A 21,422-nucleotide genomic window follows, 5' to 3' on the forward strand; every position below is an offset into this window, starting at 1 on the left:
ACCCGGAAGCGGATGACCGTGGACAGGAAGTGACGCCTCAAGGAGCCTCGCGGGGCGGGGCGGGGCGGGCTTCTGTGGTGTGGGACTTGGCGTTCTCCTCCCGGTTTGCAGGACTCTCCGCAGGTGGAACCCGGTTGTCCTGAGTTTCTCGGGCGGCTGCCCAGCGGGAAATCATCTATGAAGTCGTGAACGCTCCGCAGCGGGCGAGCGAAGGAATCTAGTGAGAAAGCACGCGCGAGCGAGCCCCTCGGTGTTCACGGTGGGCCTGACATCAGTTTCCCACGTCCCGTACTCACACTTTTCGTCCTCCAGAGGCGAAGCAACGCCTCCATGTTTTACTTTTGAGAATTCGCCTCTTGGACAAGAGTTTTGGAAAACTGACTTACTAAAACCGTTTCAGGGAACGGTTTTAATGGGTTGCCGCCAAGATACTGCAATCACGTAACTTCTAAATGAAAATATTGTTTATAAGAAGGGTTATGCTATGTAAAGATTAACTTCTAGAAAATTCTTACTGAAATAAATTAATGTCTGTAACTCGACTGTGACAGAAGACTAAGTTTCTTTATATCCCCGTGGTTCTGTACCCAAATCAGATACATCGTAGTACCCAAATCAGGTCAGAATCAAGGAGAAACACTGAGAAACGGAACTTGTAATGAGTCCCAAATACATAATCTGCCCTGGAATTCACATTTTGTGAGCCAGGACATTTCAGTGTTTAAATTTTGTTGACAAAGTAATGTTCAAGCCTGTAAACTTTAACTCTATTACAAACAATGCATAAAGCGTTGTTTCTATATGAAAATTACAAAAGCTAAACTCTATAAACAACTATCTACAGAAAGTAGAAAACTGAAAAGTAGTTTTTTAAAATGCATTTATTATGGGGGGGGCACTTGTGTGGCAAAGCTGAGGTGTGGAGTTCAGAGAACAATGTTCGGTGGTTCGTTTGCTCCTTCCGTGGTGTAGCTCTTGAGGGTCGAACTCAGGTGTTCAGCCTTGGCCACAATTACTTTTATTATCTGAGCCATCTATCTGGCCCAAAAGGGATATTTTAAGTACACAGAATCTGAAGAGTTAAGCTAGGCAGGTACCAGAGTCTCGTGACTGAGGTATGAGGATTGCCGGTTCAAAGTCAATCTGAGGAGCCCAGTGAGACTCTCGAAACAAAAAAATCAGGTTGGAACTGCGGCTCTAGGACAGGCCACTTCTTTGCATCTGTGACATGCTAGTTTCAGTCTGTACTGCTGAGAACAAAGTCTAGCTGTCATAAATTCTACAAGTTGAATGATGCAGATTCTGTAACAGAAGTGTGCAGAAAGCAAGTGTTAAGGTTTTTGTTTTGATTGAGGTGATGGTTGGTGTATGTACTTGTTAAAGTTTATTGATGTGTATATTTATAAATATCCTATTTATATGAAAATTATAAAACAACCAAATATAACAATCAGTGGCACATAAAAGCTATTAGAAAGAGACAAGTTTATTGCTTCAATAAGTTTGCTTTAAAGGCTGCGTCAATCTTTCCTCAGAAAACAGAAGAAAGGGAATAAACTTCAAGACATATAACTAAGAGGACAGAGTTCAAAGAATATCCTTCTAGAAGGTATAGTCAGAGGATGAAGAACACCACAAGCCTCTTCTGCAATATGCCAGCATCGCTACCAGGACCAGCATCTCCCATTCTTTTCTAAACAGGATTAATAAAAATTGTTTCCTATTGTTTGTCCGTCATTGTGTACTGGGTCAGAATGCCTGCTTGTATCCACAGGATTCTCTGGGGAAAAAAAGAGATGAAGATGTTGGATTTTATGTGTGGTATTCATTGAACCAATCTGTTATTAAGTAACATTTAATGACTATTTAGGCCAGACTAGAGAAGATAGACAGTAGACAAAAGGCATATGCAGTAGCATACACATAGTGAGACTATTGCCCAGACTAAACAAAACAGGTAAACAAAGTTTCTGCATTCATGGAGCTGACAGTCTGGGAGGAGAAATATATGAAGCATTTGTGCCCATCCACTTCATCATTGCCTTTACTGGGCAGTGCCTACTGCCAACACTATACCTCCATTGTCAAAGTCAGCTCTCATCTCAGTCACTCATGGGGAGGGGCATTGTGTCTGCTCATGAACAATACAGAAATCTCTAGTAATGTGATAGTTGATGATTTTCACCGAAAGTGTAATGCGAATCTATGACAGTACTGCAGTTCTTTGTTGTGTGGTCTAATTTTTGTTTACTTGTAAGTAACAAGGAGGAAAAGAAAGGAAGTAGTATTAAAACAGGAACGTGTTCCGGTCTAGATCCAAAGACAAGCATCAGCTTTAGGAAAAGTCACAATGCTTTCATTTTCTTTTCTATTGTACAACAGGATATTTAAAAAATCTTCAAAATATATAATAACTATCTTTTAGGACAGTGGCATAATATGTATTCTAATCAGGAAAGCACACAAAGTCCGAGACAGATCTGTCATTCATGTGACATTTTGGTGATTTGCCTATTTCTAAGATTTAGGGCATTGTATAATAAAGAAATGAAAAAAGAGCTTTTAAAACAGTTATATCTAATTAAGAAAACCAGAAATAGTGCCAGAGATGTGCTCACTTATATATTTGGTATAGTTTTTTTTTTTCCTGACACCTTTAAAAATAGGACTTATTCTCACATCAAGAAAGCAAGCACTGCAGGCCTGAGAGACTTAGGGGAGGCCACATTTGATTGTGGTAGTTGATCCATACAAATACTTTATATTCCAGAAGTTACTGTTGTTTTCCAACACTAAGTCAAAATTTTATGACATTTTTCTATTCACATAAACCCAGAGAAAATTAACCATAAGAGAATAATAGAGAATGAGATGTCAAATCAGGATTGTGTGCTCTGGCATTTTGAGAAGCACACAAGAACGAATGTTGAAGAGCAATGCAGAGATGCAAACTAGGTAACAAAGTAGCAGATCTACTTGCTCTGCTCATTCTGTGGCAGTGTGCTGGACCACATCAGCTGGAGTGGCCTTGGGACTTTGTGGGACCCAGATTAACACAGTCACCTCTGGAACACTGTCATCATCACAGTGACTACTATGAATGCTGAAGGTAAAGATTCTTTCCTGAATTGACACACCGTTTCCAGTCAAGTCATAAAGCTACACCTGAGGCCACTAATGAAGAAATATATTATATATACCCAGGCAGAGATAGGTAAAACGCAGCCCTATTGTAATGATATTCTACTGAATTTTACTCCAGATGCTAAGAAAAATGGGTTCATAAAGCAGTTCTAAAGGGGCAGTAAGGAAAAGCTCATGAGTGGTGGTATGTGACTTCCTAGTGACACACATACACACACACACACATACACACACACCTCTTCACCCCAGACAGGGCACTAGGGCACCAATTAATGTGGGACTTCCCTCTGTATGCTGTGAATATGTTTTATTACAATTGGCTAATAAGAAAGTTGTTTTGGCCAGTGGCTTAACAAAGTCGAGCGAAGTGGAAAATTCGAACAGAAATATAGAGAGAGTAGGTAGAGTCAGGGAGACACCATGTAGCTGCCAAAGGAGAAAGATGCCCAGACACTTACCTGGTAAGCCACAGCCTCATGGCGATACACAGATTAATAGAAATGGGTTAATTTAAGATATACTAGCTAGACATACACTTGAGCCATTAGCCAAACAGTGTTGTATTAATATAGTTTCTCTGTGATTATTTGGGTCTGGGCAGCCAGAAAACAAACGAGCAGTCTCCACTTCTAACCAGCGACGGATCAAAGACACAATTCCACCTAGGCCAAGCTTAATGAGTCAAAGGGTTTATCGGAGTCACTTACAGAATATGGGTGACTAAAAGGCCCCTGACCCTCACTTTTATTCTTTATTTTTTCAAGACATGTTACTTTTGTGTAGCCCTGACTGTCCTGGAACATTCTCTGTAGACTAGGCTAGCCTTAAACTTACAGAGTTCCATCTGCCTCTGCCTCCTGAGTGCTGGAATTAAAGGCATGCACCACCATTGCCCAGCAAAAACATAAATTTTTATTTCATTTAAAAACACTTTTACATTAATTTATTTGTGTACCATGGTATGTGTGTGGAGGTCAGAGGGAAGCTTGAGGGAGTTGTTTCTCTCCAACTTTCCTACCATGTGGGTTCTGGGGATGGAACTCAGGTTTTTAGTCTTGGTGGCAAGCACCTTTATCTGCTATCTCATTGTCCCAGGAACAATTTAATGCCATTTTTAAAGTCCCTGTAAACATTGGAAAATAAAACTCAGAAAAAAACTAAATATAAGAATAAAGAATGTTAAGAATTGTATACTTGGGCTGGAGAACCATCTCAGCAGTTTAAGAGTACAGTCTGCTTTTCCAGAGGTCCTAAGTTCAATTCCCAGTAACCATATGGTGGATCACAGCCATGTATAATGGGATCTGATGCCCTTTTCTGGTATGCATACTTGCAATCAAAGCACTCATCAATCAATCAATCAATCAATCAGTTAATTAATTAATTTTTAAAAAGAAAACTTAAAAAAGATTTGCATATTTTTTCAACTACTCAAATTGTAGCTCCTCAGACTCTAGATTTGAGATCTTGGTTAAAAGTCAGGTTTCACACATCAGTTAATCAGGGACTCAGCACATTCAACCTGAAACAAGACAAGCAGAGCCAGATTGCTGACAAAAACACAAACACATGGCAGTAGATTCGGTGAACATATTTCCAAGTGTTATAAATCTCAGATTTCCAATTTGTTAGGTATTTCAGTAATGAAAGATGCCAAGTTGATTCCCGAGAAGTGAGTATTGAAATACAGCCTCTTTTTCTTTAAATTTATTCTTAGCTACTGAATGAGTAAGTAGCTAAGAATATTGACATGGACAATATTTTGATGTTCTATTTTCATAGCAATATGGTATGATGTCAGAAAGTTATTTTATCACGAAATTTCTCCCCAAAAAGATGCTAGGCTATGAGACAGAACGTTCTAATTTAATTTCATGTTATTTGATGATAATTATGCATAAATCAAAATGGAACCGGAAATAAAGACTCAAAATGACCACTTTGTGAACATTTTTGTTAATATTTGCTACGGTGTAATGAAACTTTAGCATTTTACATAAATGAGTAGGTATTTTAAAAGTGGCATTAAAACTTAAAGCAAGACTGTTTTCTTCAAATGAACTGCTAAAACTTGCACACAGTTAAAAGTAAGTAGTCTTGAGGCCTCTCAAATTATATTTAGCAGTAGCGTAGAGGGAAAATTATGTATTAGTATATTTTGAAATTTTCTGCCTTAACCCAATATATGTTGTTATTTTTGTAAGTGAAGGCATAGAAACCAGAGTACAACTATTAGGGGGTCAATTGTCTACTTCCGCCGTGCATTCCAGGTACCAAACTTGGATCACCAGTTTGCTCAGCACTGTATAGCAAATCCGAAATACTCTCATGCACCCAGCCGTCTTACTAACCCAACACAGTATTTTTGCAAGCATACTTCATTATCCTGAAAAGCACAATTAAAAGCAAATCTTTATTCAGAAAGGCATTATGCAGTAAGTTGGTGTATGTACAATAGAATTCCTTAAGTCAGCATTGTGGAACTCTATACCAAGTCACTAGAACCTGTTAACTCACATGAGTTAGTGAAGTGGCTTTGGGCAATAGGCACAATGCTGGCTGGCCACTCTGGCTGAACTTAAGTGGCAGCAGTTTGGATACCCAAGAAGCAAGCAGCTAAAAGTTGAATAGTTTAAGAAACTTCTGACTCCCAGTGACTATCAGAGTCTTCTGGGGGCCAGGCTCTTGGTCTTCAGAGCCACCATCTGAAACATTAGCTGTTCCTGTGGTTAAAAAGCATAGGGTTTCTTTCATTTCCTCCGTAAAGACCTTTTCTCTATAATCAGAAAGACATCAGAAGGTGTAGCAGTATTAGGATGTCTCACATATACTATAGCTGCCCCTCATTTTATAAACGAAGTGTGATTACCTGCCCACTTGTAGATAGACATGACTACTTGATATCCCTAATCAATAAAACATGGGTAGGAGGTATATAGATAGATCCCCAAGTGGCAGGGTCAGTAGCTTCTTTTTGTTATTTTGTTTCTGATTTTGGTGGGATTTTTGTTTGTTTGGGTTTTTTGTTTTTTGGTTTTTGTTTTTTGGGTTTTTTTTTTTTTTTTGGCTTCTTGAGACAGGGTTTCTCTGTAGCTTTGGAGCTAACTTTTACATCTTGATTTAACCCATTTCTATTAATCTGTGTTCACCACAAGGTCATAGCTTACTGGGAAAGATTTAGCATGTCTGACCTGGCGACTCCATGGCAGCTTTCTCTCTCTGTTTTCTTCGTCCCAGCATTAAGTTCTGTCTTCTCCACCTCTCCAAGTTCTGTCCTATCACCAGGCCCAAAGCAGTTTCTTTATTAACCAATGAAAGCAACATAAATACAGAATGACCTCCTACACTATTTCTCTCAGACTATTGTTTTATTGGTTTTAGAAGAGGTTTAGAATAATCTTTGCCATATTTCTTGTAATGGTTGCCATAAAAGTTATGTACAATTAATTGTTTTACTCGGTTTATAAAATACAACGATACATCAGCATTTGAATAAATGTTATATTACCTCCTAGAAGAGTCAGATCTGCTGCAAACCAATAAATAGCTCACATACTTGTTCAACTATCTCCTTCATAGCCTATGTTTTCACTGCCACTGATTTCAGGAAGAACTGGCTTCATATAGATCCCAAAATAAAGACACTAATGCAAGCCACTGATTCAGGATAGTCAGAAGACAGAGTTCCTTTGATTCTGCAGTGGGACCAAGCACTATGTAGCAGTAACTATATTAAGTGCATGAATTGAATATTACATTTCATATTCTTGGATGTTTTGTGAGCATCTGCATTTATTTACCATTATAATGAGAATAGTTAACTTCTTTTCCCACTCTCAGATCTTAAGGTTCTCAACAGACAGAAGAGCCATTTTTCTAATTCTAGATGACTGTACTTTTAGGAGAAAGTTGTGGGTATTGACTAAAAATTAAAAACAACTGTAGCTTTTTCTTATGTTCCTTAGAATGGCAGCGTAAATCAGTGCTGACAGATGAAAGACTAAACTAAAACTATAAGGGCAGGAGTTATGTTCCTCCTGTTTGATTTAGCACATAGTAACTATTTTGCAAATCACTTATTGAATTGAGTCTTTGATGGGTCTTGCGAGTAACAACTGGTTTGTTAGTTTACTTATGATGAAGCAAATGATGAAGTCTGTCCTCATCTGTTTTTTTCTGTCAGTATCTATACTTGTTATTAAACAAATCCACCATATTATGCATTTTTGGCTATTTAGAAATACTTCAGGGGCTGGAGAGATGGCTCAGTAGTTAAGAGCATAGACTGCTCTTCAAGGCGACCCGGGTTCAATTCCTAGCTCCCACATGACAACTCAAAACTGTCTGTAACTGCAGTTCCAGGGGATCTGACAACTTCATGCAGTCATACATACAGGCAAAACACCAATGCACATTAAATAAAAATAAATCATTTAAAAATATTGCTGTACTAGGGTAATTGAGGCAGACAAGCTCAGGATCAGTTTAGCACCTCTGAACTCTATTTGGTTTACATTATAAACTTTTATCTTCTTCCCCGCCCCCCCAGCAATGAATTTGGCAGTCCAGTTCCTTTACCTGCATGCACACAACCTGATTGAAACAATGCATCTAGCTACCTCAGCCTTGTACCTAAGTTTCTCCTCTTCTAAAAGTCAAACTTAGGCAGTTTCAATTCAAATAAACTCCCAATATATCCTGGTACAAAGGGTAGAGGGGCTATCTAGCCTGAACTGGTTTTGTGTACATATGCAGTAATGCTAAACTATTTCCTCCACCTAATGTTTAGGAAGAATCCCTTATTTACATTCCTATGCCTATGCAATTGGGCATGCATATGATTAAAATCAGATACAGTGTGGGAAGAGACAGGCCTTAAAAAATAACTGTATAATCAAATATATTAAAGCCAAACTATATACCTTAATAGACAAACTCCTTCTATTGAACTTCATAGAAAACCCTAAATAATAACCTACTAGTGTCCTCAGTCTTGTGGCCCAGTGTCGGTTTTGACAGTATTATCAATCTCTTACTTTACTTGTTTTGTAGATCTTTGGGAATTCTTATTTTATCTTCTTTGGAGAAAAGATCAAGAACCTAGAAACACCTGGCAATCGGTAGCATAATGATTGTTAAGGTTTTCCTATAATTACAAAGGTAAAACAACAACATCTGCAACCCCAAAACAAAGACAAAACTAACAAATGGGAAACTAGATCACTCAGCTAGAAACAGACAGACTTTGAAAGAGTTATAGAATACAAGTCTTTCTAACGAGATGCTAGAAAGGTGCTTGTTGTGATTGACTGATTGATTGTAGATGTATTTATTTTATGTGTATGAGTGTCTTGCCTGCTTGTATGTATGTGAAGAATTCAGAAGAGACTGATGGGTCCCCCATTTCCTCCACCCCGCTCCTCAAACTGGGGGGTTAGAAATTCTTGTTTGACACCGTGTGAGTGTTGGGAACTAAATCCCGATCCTCTGCAAAGAGCAACAAAGCGCTCTTAATCGCTGATTCACAGCCCCTCTGTTTTGCTTTTTGGAGACAGAGTAATGTAGCCAAGGCTGTCCTTTTGGTATCCTAGACGTCATGAACCATCGGGCCTGGAAACAAGGTGATTTTTAAATAGTAATCTCTTTTACAGCCCTACTGCAATTTAGTTGTGAACTGCTTCCTCCTCATTTCACAGATGTAGGCCCCGACACTCCAGAGTGGTTTGCACGGACAGCGGAAACACTAGAGCGCCGCATCAGAGGAAAAAACGATGGATAAAGGAAAGAAGCTCTCAGTTCATCCAATCGATGAGAGCCGCGATCCTCAGCCTTGCTCGCGCTGTGCGCGCCCCAGGCTTCCTACTTCCGCTGCGCGCGCCGCCGGCGTGGAGCGGTCGCCATAGCGACGACCGTGGCAACGAAGAAGAGTGGTGGTGAGGCTGCTGGGCCGCTGCTGGTCCCTCTTCTCCGCGGCCATGGCGGGAGGCCCCGCAGACGTCCGCAAACTCTTCCTTTTCACGACCACCCAGAATTACTTCGGGCTGAGGCCGGAGATCTGGGACCAGCCCTCGCTGAGCAACTGCCCGGAGGTGAACAACTTCTTGGACGACGGCAACCAGATGCTACTCCGCGTGCAGCGCTGCGAAGCTGGGTTGGCTTTTTCCAACACGGTAGGGCGACTGCCCGGGTACCCAGGCCGGGCCTCCCCTCTCTCAGGTCCCAGGTCCTTACGCCAGGCCTAAAGACAGCCTCAGTCTTGCCCAGTAGCCCTGACTTCCAAGCCGCCTCTGCCTTGGCGGTGGAGTGCCCGCAGGATAATAGGAGTTTCCCTGTCCACACGTCTGAAAAGGAAGGATAAGCACCTTCACGCTTTCTTTTGAGACAGTCTGGCCCTTCCTGGCTGTCCTTCAACTCTGAGCCTTAAGCGATTTGACTGAATAATTCTTATTACTTTACGACATCTTTATTCTTCCCTTCCTTTGTTACAGCTTGGTTAGTATAGTGTGAACACAGCCAATTATTGTTTTGAATATGTTGTCTTTAACTAGTATTTCCACCAGGCATAATTCTAGTGACGCAGCACGGTAGTGAAAAAAAAGCATTTCTTTCAAACACTAAGTTTTACGAAAAAGAGATAAGATCATTTGTTTATCATGTAGATTGATTTCGAGGACACAAAGGATAAAGTGCTGGTGTTTTTCAAGCTCCGACCCGAAGTAATTACAGATGAGACTCTGCATAACAACATTCTAGTTTCATCTATGTTGGAGTCACCTGTCAGTTCCCTTTACCAAGCAGTACGGCAGGTGTTTGCACCCATGTTGCTAAAGGTGAGTGAAGTACCTGTGGATGTATCTTTATGTGGGTATTTTGGTCAGCATGGAAACAGACATACATATTATTTGATTTACTGTCTAATGTGTTTTAGTTTATTGGAATATTTTATGGTTTTGGGGTTTGTGTTACTTTCAGCTCTGTAGAGGAAAGCTGCGTGAAGCTATGAATGCAGCTCCCATCACCTCTTCCATAGCTATGACACTGATTTGTAGAAAATTTTAACTGTTCAAATGGAAGTTGAGGCAGGCGTTCAGTGAAGTATGGGTTTGTGGGCTTAGTTTTTAGACTGTGTTTTTGAAGCAGGGTTGACTGGCAATGCTTTGATCAGAGTTTGCTCTTGTCTGCTTTTATTTAGGACCAGGAATGGAGCAGAAACTTTGATCCTAAACTTCAGAATCTTTTGAGTGAACTAGAAGCCGGACTGGGTGTCGTTCTACGAAGATCAGATACTAACTTACCCAAACTTAAACTTAAGGAAGATGATACAAGAGGTATAGAACAACGTATTATGCTTTGCTTCCATAACTCACTGATCAGTGTTTTATTATATTATTATTTTTATATTTTACGTGTAGAGTGTGAGAGCAGATACTTGTGTGAGTACCACAGCACACTTGTAGAGGTTAGAGAACAGCTGTGGACGTCACATTTCGCCATCTAGCTTTTGCAATCCTGGGACACGCACTTTTAACCACTGTGCTGTATTTCTGGTCCTCAAAATAACCACCAGTGCTGGCTAGTTTTATGCCAATTTGACACGAGCTATAGTTGTTTGAGAAGAGGGGACTTCAATTGTAAAAATGCCTCCATAAGATCAGGCTGTAGGCAAGCTTGTCAGGCATTTTAATTAGTGAGTGACGGGAGGGCATAGCCGACTGCAGGTGGTACCACCCTGGAGTACTAGTAACGGGTTTTAGAAGAAAGCAGATTGAACAAACCATGGGGAGCAAGCCAGCAAACAGCACCCTTCCATGACGTCTGCATCGGCTCCTGGCTCTGGGTTCCTGTCTTGTTTCAGTTCCTGTCCTGACTTTCTCGGATGATGAGGAGTGACATGGACGAGTAAGGCACAGAAACCCTTTGGTTTCCAAGTTGCTTTGGCTGTGGTGTTTCACTGCAGCCAGAGGGACACTTACTAGGACACTGTCTGTAACAAACTCATGGGCCAGGCAGTGGTGTACGCTTTTAGTCCTAGCACTTGGGAAGCAGAGGCAGGCGGTTCTCTGTGAGTTCAAGGATAGCCTGCTCTACAGAACTACCAAATCACCCCAAACCAAGAACAACCCCCCTAAAACTGATCATTTAATTAATACAATTAGCAAATAACTGTGTTTCTTTCCAGATTTCTTTCTGTGTTTTTGGCTCTTCTATGAATATACACTTTTAAAAAGTGAATAGATTGTATGGGCTTGGAGGAGAATTTTTTCTGAAGACGGTATAGTTTATAGAAATTGAAAATATAGGGTGGTTATGTACAGTGGTTATATTCCGTGACATGTGTCTTGAGTGTGACTTACCTGACCACACTTCCTCTGTAAAGAACATAAGAGGTGTCTTGTGGTTGCATTTTTGGCACCTATGCTATAAGACCAATTTAAAGCTTAAAAATGGAAAACTCTGGCACCAAGCAGACCACAGAAGGGCCATTGATTGCAATAGGAGAAAGGAAGCTAGTGGGTAAATTGTAGCGTTGACTTCCCCAAGTGTATCTGTTGGCTCAGATATTTTACTGGCTTAATACAGAATATAGGAGTAATGAGGAATGGCCACTATATACCTTGTGAAGGCAACAGACCATCAACTTTTATGGTCTAATATATTTTATCTGATACTAGTTATAATTTTTCTGTGGGTATAAATAAATTCATAGTGTGATCAAAATGAAATGTGTAACATACAAATAATATTTAAAAGTATTAGAAGCATATTTTGTTCAGATAATCAAATAGATGCTTTTTTATAATATACCTCCAAAGAATAGTATACTCACTGTCAACATATGATTAAACACACTGTGATTAGTTCACTGGGCTCTTTGAAAGAGAATTTACAAATAAAACTATTTTGCTTATACTTTCAAATTAAGTTGAAAACACTCATTGATTAAGTACTTGATAATAATTGATTATTTACTGTTGTTAGAGGTTGAGAGGTCATCTTCTGTTTATCTTCTGGACCAAATCTAAACTAACAGATGAGCCAAACTGTGCTATGCCTTTTCTCTTTTCATTAGTAGCTGAATGTTTCTCTCTTCATTTTTAGGTATCCTCACACCAAGTGATGAGTTCCAGTTTTGGACAGAGCAAGCTCACCGTGGAAATAAACAGATTAGTAAAGAAAGAGCCAGCTATTTCAAGGAATTATTTGAAACAATTGCAAGGGTATGTGATTAGCACATGGTTGGGATGGTAGGCTTCTTGTAAATGAACTTTAGGATTCAATTTTCAGTGTATTTTTCTCTTTTAAACTTGACTTGACAGTTGTAAGATAAATAGTGTATAAACCCTAGAATTTACCTAAATTATATGTTTGAATATGTAAAACAGAAATGAAAACATTAAATTTTAATCTCTAGGAAATAATTTTTCTCAAAAACAAATAAGTTTTCTAAAAGTACTGGGAGAAAAGGAAATTCCAGGAGCTGGCAGATGTCTCAGTGGGGTAAGTGCTTGTGGTACAAGCAGGAGACCCTGAGTTCAGATCCCCATTTGTATCCAGAACCCCTGTGTTAGGGGGATAGGAGGCCTGTAGGTAGTTGCTAACAGGCCAGCCCAGTCTAAATGGAGAGCTCTAGTTCTTTGAGAGGGGTAGAGAAATTACACACCAAGATGAAATCTGGTCTCCACATGTGCACTCACTGACGAGTGCTCACTTACACATACAACACACACACACACACACATGCGTACCATATGTGCGTTTATCACACAAACACATAAAACCAGTAAACTAACAGATTTATTTATGTAGCGGTAATACATTCTTTGGATGGAATGATATAGACTAGTATTTCAAAATAATTTAAACTACGAAGTTTTACTTTATGCCTATTTGATTTTCCCTTGCTGTATATTTTTAGGGTTTTAGTAAGTGATTATTTTAAGTATGATTTCAACAACGGTGTTTTTTTTTTTGTTCCCACTATTATTTCATCAACAATATTGTTTTTATTTCTTTAAATGTTATTTTTCAGTTTATTTTTGTGGTATGTGTGTGCACGATGTATGTATGTGTGTGGGCAAATGTGCCTCGGCACACATGTAGAGGTCAGTGGAGTCAGTTCTTTCCTTCTACCGTGACATGGGTCCCAGGGATCAAACTCAGGTCACTAGACTTGTGTGGCAGCTTCCTTTACCATTGACTCCTCTTGCCAATCTCAGCAATGCCACTATAATGGTATATTTGATTTATATTTAAAGCTTGTTTTGATGACAGTGATGAAATTTAGAAGAATGAATTTGTGCTGCTCTTATTGTTAGTCCCTGCATTACACAGCAGGACACATGAATAAAGAACGTGAATTACAGTGGATAGCATGTATGTGGCGCTGCAGCTACCTCTGCTGGTAAAATAATAGACTCAATTTAAAGAAGACTTGGCTAAGGGGGTAAAGAAATGAATAGTCTTTTTACTGTCATTTTTTTTCAGCTTCAAGTGAAATTTATGTTTATGGAGAATATTTGCATGAAAAAGTCAGAAAAAAGAAGAGGAAGTTATATTTCCAGCAGCCGAGCAGGTCTGGGTCATTCTGTGGTGCTCAGTGAACAGATATAACTGTGTTTCAATGTGAATGTGTTTTGGTTTCAGGAATTTTATAACTTGGACAGTCTGTCCTTGCTAGAAGTTGTTGACTTGGTGGAGACAACTCGGGATGTTGTAGATGATGTGTGGAGACAAACAGAGCATGATCATTACCCGGAGTCACGCATGCTGCATCTCCTAGATATTATAGGTATAGAAGTAAGCTTCTCCCTCCCTCCTTCTTTCCCTCCCTCCTTTTTCTCCTTCCTTCCTTCCTTCCTTCCTTCCTTCCTTCCTTCCTTCCTTCCTTCCTTCCTTCCTTCTCCTCCTTCCTTCCTTCCTTCCTTCCTTCCTTCCTTCCTTCCTTCCTTCCTTCCTTCCTTCCTTCCTTCCCTCCTTCCTTTTTCTGAAGTTCTTACTTAAAATGCTCATTAATGTAATACTTGCTATTTAAAGTAAGTCTTAATAAACTATATAGATTTATCTACATGTGTTTTTGTTTATAGCTGATTGAGTTCATATATGTGAAACACTTTGATCATTAATATAACTAAATTTATATTTTTAGTGTTTATGCATATGTTAATTAATTAAAAATGTTATTTAAAGATTTACTTATATAGTATCCACAGAGACCAGAAGAGGGTTTCTGATTCCTTGGACTTGGAGTTATAGCACTTGTGAGTCACTGGAAGTGGGTGTTGGGATCTGAACATAGGTCTTCTGGTAGAGTACTGTCTTAGTGAGGGTTTCTATTGCTTGGAAGAGACACCATGACCACAGCAACTCTTATAGAGGAAATCATCTAATTGGCTGACTGTTTCAGGAGTTTAGTCCATTATCATCATGGTGGGATGTGGTGGCGTACAAACAGACGTGGTCTGGAGAAGGAGCTGAGAGTTAATACATCTTGATCCACAAACAACTGAAAGTGAACCAAGACACTGACTTGAGCGTATATGAGACCTCAATACACACATCCTCCTACAAGGCCACATGTGCTCCAACAAAGCCACACCTCCCAATCATGTTTCTCCCTATGACTTATGGAGTCACTTACATTCACATGACTACAAGCAGTAAGCAGTCTTAACTGCCTAGATATTTCTCCAGTCTACCGCGTATGTTCATTTTACTGTAATTTCATATGAACTAAAAATGATTAAAACAAACTGATTTATATTCCAGTGTTATAAATTTGACTCAGAAAAAATATGCTTCTCAGCATTCCCCTTAGAACATGAGATAAGCTCATGAAGGTGCGTGTTGCAGCACTTTCTGTCATGAGTGAAGTAGCAATTTGGAGTTTGCTTATGTTTGCTTCTCCCATACAGTAGACACTGTATGTTTTTGGAACAATATGTTGAATGATCAAGAATGCAAGCTGATCTTTGAGTGCACGCATGTATTTATAAAGGCGGTCTGAGGGTGAATAGGCAATGTTATGTAGATTCTTAGTTTCTAAAGCATATGTTAATTTTTTCCTAAGTATATATTTTATAATTCCATATAAAATATTTGCATACAATCTTGCTTTATGTTGTATTAGGTGGTTCATTTGGAAGATTTGTTCAAAAAAAGCTGGGAAGTTTGAAACTGTGGGAAGATCCTTATTATCTTGTGAAAGAAAACCTGAAAGCTGGCATTTCAATTTGTGAGCAGTGGGTGATAGTCTGCAGTCACCTCACAGGTCAGGTGTGGCAGCGCTATGTCCCTCATCCGTGGAAGAATGAGAAATATTTTCCAGAAACCCTTGACAGGCTGGGCAAGCGCCTGGAGGAGGTACCCGCTTGATTGGCATAAAAGAAAGAATTTATGGCTTGGGTGAGCTTAGGAAAGGATGTCATAATAAGTATGGTCTGCTTTGCTGCAGGTTGAGGTACATAGTGAGTACTAAGTCCTAGCTTCTTCTTTTCCTTCAGTGTGAGTGAGTGGTCACTGTGTTAGTGTGAGTGGTCAACATGGTAGTGTGAACGAGCCATCAACATGTTAGTGTGAGCGAGTGGCCAGCGTATTAGCTGTGAGCGAGTGGTTAACATGTTAATGTGAGCAAGTGGTCAGCATATTAGCTGTGAGCAAGTGGTCAACGTGTTAGCTGTGAGCAAGTGGTCAACGTGTTAGCTGTGAGCAAGTGGTCAACGTGTTAGCTGTGAGCAAGTGGTCAACGTGTTAGCTGTGAGTGAGTGGTTATGTTATGAGCTGTTGGGTTTCAGCTCCAGGTTCTTTGCGAGTAGTACTATGAGGGCTCAGTGCCCTTCTTCCCAGAGAGTGATGAGTAACCAGACCAAGCAAGAGAATTGTCTTTATAATGATACTTTACTAGCAACTTCAATATCCAATGTATCAATGGCGTTTACAATCTTAATAGGCATGTAAGGAAGTTTTATAAACCCTTTAGATTTTTGACCTAATTACAGTTGTTTTCATTTAATACATTTTATATCTTAATATCTTACATTTTAGGTCTTGGCTATTCGAACAATTCATGAAAAGCTGTTGTATTTTTTACCAGCCAGTGAGGAGAGAATTATATGCTTGTCTCGAGTATTTGAGCCTTTTACTGGTGTGAATCCCGTGCAGTACAATCCGTATACTGAGGTCGAGTCTATGTGTTTGTCTTTAATTTTCTTTTGTCATCTTGAGTTTCAAAGGTTTTTTTTTTTTTAACATTTTACAATCTAACAGTATAATTAATTTGTTTAGCCATTATGGAAGGCTGCAGTGTCTCAGTATGAAAAAATCATTGCACCCGCTGAGCAGAAAATAGCAGGGAAATTAAAGAATTATATTTCAGAAATTCAAGATAGTCCACAACAGGTAAAATATTGAAAGATTTGACTTTACAGTTTTTCTGTAAGCTATTTTCACGTGAGTCTGGCTGAGCTGAGATAAACATGGACTTGCTTTGTTTATGTTAGCTTCTTCAAGCATTTCTAAAATACAAGGAATTGGTGAAGCGTCCGACCATAAGCCAAGAGCTGGTGCTAGAAAGAGAGACATTATTGGCAAGACTTGGGGACTCAGCTAAAGGTAATGTTCCCGAGAAGCGTCTTTATAGCTATATTTTAATCTCATGCGTCTTATTTAGGGTTAAAAGCTACATTTAGACACTAGACAGTAATTGATTTATTTATGATATAAGTGATAAATTTGTTTTTACTTTATTTTTAAAAATTATTTTAATTATTTTTTTGCATATGTCTTATCTGCATGTATGTTTGTGCTCTGTGTATTTTCTTGGTTACTACAGAGGTCAGAAAAGGGTGTCAGATCCCCTAGAAGTGTAACAGTTGTGAACTGTGGGTGCCGGAAAGCAAGAACTTTTTAAACTGCTGAGCCATCCCTCTAATCTCTTTATTTTGTTTTTAAATTAACAGATTTTTTAATATCTTATTTAATATACTGTCTTAGTTTCTTTTCTTTTGCTGTGATAAAATGCCCTCACTGAAGTGAATCAAGGAATGGAGGATTTATTTTAATGGACAGTTCAAGCCATTGTTTATCACAGCAGGGAAGTCAGGGAAGCAGGTGCTTGAAGTAGCCGGTCCTATTCCACCCATAGTCAGAAGAGCTCAGTGATGCATGAATCGCTGTGCTCGGCTGGCTTTCCCCATCCTACGCAGCCCAGCGTCCCTCCCACCAGTGATTCTGTAGTGTGTCGCGTAGACAGTACTAATCATTATCTACATACACGCTAAGGTATATAATGTGGTACAGTACGGACCAGCATCCTCAACATTTCCAGTAAGGCTTGAAATGTACTATTTCTGTGTAATTTTTTTGTTTTGAATGACACAGATTTCCGATTGGATTTTGAGAATCGATGCCGAGGGATTCCTGGAGATGCATCTGGGCCACTTTCTGGCAAAAATCTTTCAGAAGTTGTCAATAATATTGTTTGGGTTCGTCAGTTGGAATTGAAGGTACTTGTTTTAATATAGTTAGTTGAACAGTGAACATTCAAAATATACTAAAGTAAGGTTGTGACAGGGACGTAAGGTAAGGATGTGACAGGGACGTAAGGCAAGGATGTGACAGGGACGTAAGGTAAGGATGTGACAGGGACGTAAAGCAAGGATGTGACAGGGACGTAAGGCAAGGATGTGACAGGGACGTAAGGCAAGGATGTGACAGGGACGTAAGGCAAGGATGTGACAGGGACGTAAGGCAAGGATGTGACAGGGACGTAAGGCAAGGATGTGACAGGGACGTAAGGCAAGGATGTGACAGGAACGTAAGGCAAGGATGTGACAGGGACGTAAGGCAAGGATGTGACAGGGACGTAAGGCAAGGATGTGACAGGGACGTAAGGCAAGGATGTGACAGGGACGTAAGGCAAGGATGTGACAGGGACGTAAGGCAAGGATGTGACAGGGACGTAAGGCAAGGATGTGACAGGGACGTAAGGCAAGGATGTGACAGGGACGTAAGGCAAGGATGTGACAGGGACGTAAGGCAAGGATGTGACAGGGACGTAAGGCAAGGATGTGACAGGGACGTAAGGTAAGGATGTGACAGGGACGTAAGGTAAGGATGTGACAGGGACGTAAGGTAAGGATGTGACAGGGACGTAAGGTAAGGATGTGACAGGGACGTAAGGTAAGGATGTGACAGGGACGTAAGGTAAGGATGTGACAGGGACGCTAAACTGTTGTGGAAACACTGTTCTCTCTACATGCAGTTATTTTTCTCATTGTTGTGACCAAATACCAGGGAGTAGTTAAAGAGAAGAGGGAGTTCCTTTAGTTCAGACTGAGTTTTATGATGGGGAGGTCTGGTTGCTGCGGCTCCGTGTGTGGTAACTGGAGCTTATACCATGGCATCTTGGCAGGTCAGGAAGCAGAGAGCTGGTACAGAACCTTGCTGAGCTATAACCTTTATACATGTCCGGAAGGCTCCATGTCCATTGCCTGGGGACCACGTGCGTGCTCAAATGCCTAATTCAGTAGGATGCAGTTTACCTTCATGCCATAACAACATCTAATTTTCATTGAAACGTGTAGAAGTCTGAGAACAAATGTGTGCAGAAGATTCTGATGTGGTTCATTTTTGTATGGAGTTGACTGTCAGGTTGTGTCACTCAGTGTCTGAAAGCATCTGTGAGGACTTCTATATCCTTGACATTAGATTAAAAGGACATACTTGGGAAATCCTGATGGTTTTAAAGTCTATCTGCAAGTATTTTTATGTTGCTATTGTTATGGTTTAGATAAAATGCTGTGGTTCTCCAAGGGGTGCAGTGGCAGGCCATGAAGGCCAGTGGGTCCCAGGCAGGGAGCCACGTGGTGGGTCAGCCGGTCTCACGAGGATCCGCAGCGTTTAGAGACAGAGACAGATAGGCACTCCATGCAGAGTGAGGTTGGGTATTTATTTAGTGGGTTATGGAAGGGAAAAGGGGAGAGGGAAAGAAAGGGAGAAGAGGGACTGCCAGGCCTCCTTAGCCTTATTCCCCAGGGAAAGGTGAGTGGCTATCCACCTATTCCACAGTCCCACGATCCAGGACAATCAGATCTGCAGCCCCTTGATGCAGGACAATCATGTGATAGGGAGTCAAGTCCAGACAAGAACTCAGTTTATTACTGTGAGCATCAGCTTATATAGGTTAAGTAACATCCAGTGATGTGGGGGTATCTCCAGCCAATGAGAGACAGCCGAGCCCTCCCTCTGGCTGGAGGGACGTCTACCTAGATTTTGCTGTCTCGTCCCCCCTCGGTAGCTTTGAGACTGTCCTTCAAACTTGAGCCAGGCTTTTTTCTCTGTCCTATAGGCTTCCAGGTACAGACCCTGAGATAATTTTGGCTCAACAGATACCCATTCCTACACTGTGGGGCCCTGGTGTGAAAGCATTCACAGGCAGGTGGCTGATAGTTTGAGGGTTTATATTACATAGCTGAAAATGTGAAAACCTGTGAGAACAGCGACACCACAGGGCCTATAGGAGAGCATCTCTCTATAGGCGGGATGTTGATGAAGCCAACTGACCCTAGTCCAGGTGACCGGGAAGCCAGAGGCTAGAGAACAGTGACACTACAAAGCCTATAGGAAAATGTCTTTTGTCTACTGGCGGGGTGTTGATGAAGTCTGGCTCGCTCTGGTCTGGGTGACTCAGAAGCCAGAGAGGCTAAAGGCTGCTCTGGGCAGTCTCTCGTGGCGGGGACCACTTATGAGTGTTCAGAAGAAAAGAAAAGAACAGAAAATACGCCGCACAGTGTGTGCAGTGCTAGTGTGGGAGGACCCTGCGTCGTCTGTTTAGTCTTTAGCTATGGGAAGCAACCAGAGATGAATGTCAGTGAAGGTCTCATCCGTAGCTGGGAAGGCTGTGATTGGCTGACTGAAAGGGGAAAACTCACCACCGAAGCTGCTGGTGTGTGTAGAGGTCAGCGTTCAGGCCGATAGAACGCAGGGCTGTTGTAAAGAAAACCTGTTCTCGAGCTTAGAGTTCCACATGTTCTCATCTGGCCCACCCATGGGCCAGAGGGAACATGGAGAGAACCTGGCTAAGTCATGAGCACCAGATATAATGGTTTAGGTAAAATGCTGTGGTTCTCTGAGCAGTGGCAGTGGGCAGTGGCCATGGGGGCAGTGGATCTCAGGCAGGGAGCCGCATGGTGGGTGAGAGACCTCAGTGGGTCAGCCAGTCTCACAAGGAGCTGTGGAGGGTAAGAGACAGAGATGGATAGGCACACTATGCAGAGTGAGGTTGGATATTTATTTAGTGGGTTATGGAAGGGAAGGGGCAGAGGAGAGAGGGGGAGAAGAGAAAGAGAGCGAGAGAACTAGAGAGTGAGAGAGAGAGAGAATGCAGAAGTTATCTCTTTGGAAGAGAGATGGAAAGGAAGGAGCTCAGGCTGGAAGTGGAAGGAAGGAGGGAGTGGGCGGGGCTTATTTCTTAAGGGTCAGAGCTACATCACTTGAGTTAAAGGAGAAATGGAAGGTCATTGTATATAATTGTTTATAATGTTACTAAAATTGACCTAAGATGCTTTTGGACCTACTGTTACTATATATAGTTTTTGTTTATAGTTTTGCCTTGTATAATAAACATTAATTGGTTGATAATTAAATGTGGACTGTATTCAAGGGCAAAAGGTCAAGGAATATTAATCAAACGGACTTGTTTGTCAGACTCGCACCTTTGAACTGTATTCTGAAACGTTCTGCATTGTTCTCCATCAGTCCTTTATGAATGTACCAAAATGGGCAGTTATGGAGGAAGACACTTTTCTTAGCTGACATTCAAATCTGCTTGCCCTATTATTTTTTGAACTCTTAACAAAGTTCTTAGCTAACAACTGGTATTATTGTGAGTTTTGGGAGTAATGAGATGCTTCTTGGAGTTCCTGAAAATTAGTGGAGCACAGCTTTTGTGTGGCTTGCCCTTCCTTCACTTTACTCTGGAGTATGCTGTGTTTTGGTTGTCCTTTTTGGTCTATTTATTCTGAGGTTGTATAATTCAGAAGTCAGAGGATGATATTTTTATTCCTTATGACAAAAGCTTTTTTCTGTCTTTATAAGATTGTCAGGGTCCCACATTGAGGTGACATCTGTTGGGGCCCAGCCCTGATTCGTTCCTATGTTCCAGGGAGGGGTGCTTGGGTTAGAAATGTTAGGCATAATAAACAGAGATACACAGAGATACAAAAGGAATGTAGAGACATAGGATAGTCTGGAGGCAACCCAGTGACTACTGAACCCACCCA

At 40.7% G+C, this 21,422-nt stretch overlaps 1 protein-coding gene and 1 long non-coding RNA gene across 3 annotated transcripts in view; both read left to right on the forward strand.

Moving 5' to 3' along the window:
- The first annotated feature begins 45 nt into the window (after positions 1-45).
- Positions 46-1,724, forward strand: LOC125397084 (uncharacterized). The gene is made up of 2 exons (XR_015737770.1): positions 46-259; positions 1,536-1,724. It is a non-coding gene; the product is annotated as an uncharacterized LOC125397084 (long non-coding RNA).
- A 7,320-nt stretch (positions 1,725-9,044) lies between these two features.
- Dync2h1 (dynein cytoplasmic 2 heavy chain 1) overlaps positions 9,045-21,422 on the forward strand; it is a 215,906-nt gene continuing 203,528 nt past the window's right edge. For both annotated transcript variants that reach the window (XM_048429223.3, XM_048429224.3), the window contains exons 1-10: positions 9,045-9,314; positions 9,804-9,974; positions 10,337-10,472; positions 12,244-12,362; positions 13,789-13,933; positions 15,272-15,504; positions 16,186-16,320; positions 16,426-16,539; positions 16,641-16,752; positions 17,521-17,645. In XM_048429223.3, coding sequence (XP_048285180.3) covers positions 9,120-9,314; positions 9,804-9,974; positions 10,337-10,472; positions 12,244-12,362; positions 13,789-13,933; positions 15,272-15,504; positions 16,186-16,320; positions 16,426-16,539; positions 16,641-16,752; positions 17,521-17,645 — 1,485 coding nt within the window. In that variant the 5' untranslated portion in view covers positions 9,045-9,119. The remainder of the gene's footprint in view (positions 9,315-9,803; positions 9,975-10,336; positions 10,473-12,243; positions 12,363-13,788; positions 13,934-15,271; positions 15,505-16,185; positions 16,321-16,425; positions 16,540-16,640; positions 16,753-17,520; positions 17,646-21,422) is intronic.

The sequence above is a fragment of the Myodes glareolus genome, chromosome 4, assembly GCF_982192425.1.
Source record: "Myodes glareolus chromosome 4, mMyoGla1.1, whole genome shotgun sequence".
NCBI classification, from domain to species: Eukaryota; Metazoa; Chordata; class Mammalia; order Rodentia; family Cricetidae; genus Myodes; species Myodes glareolus.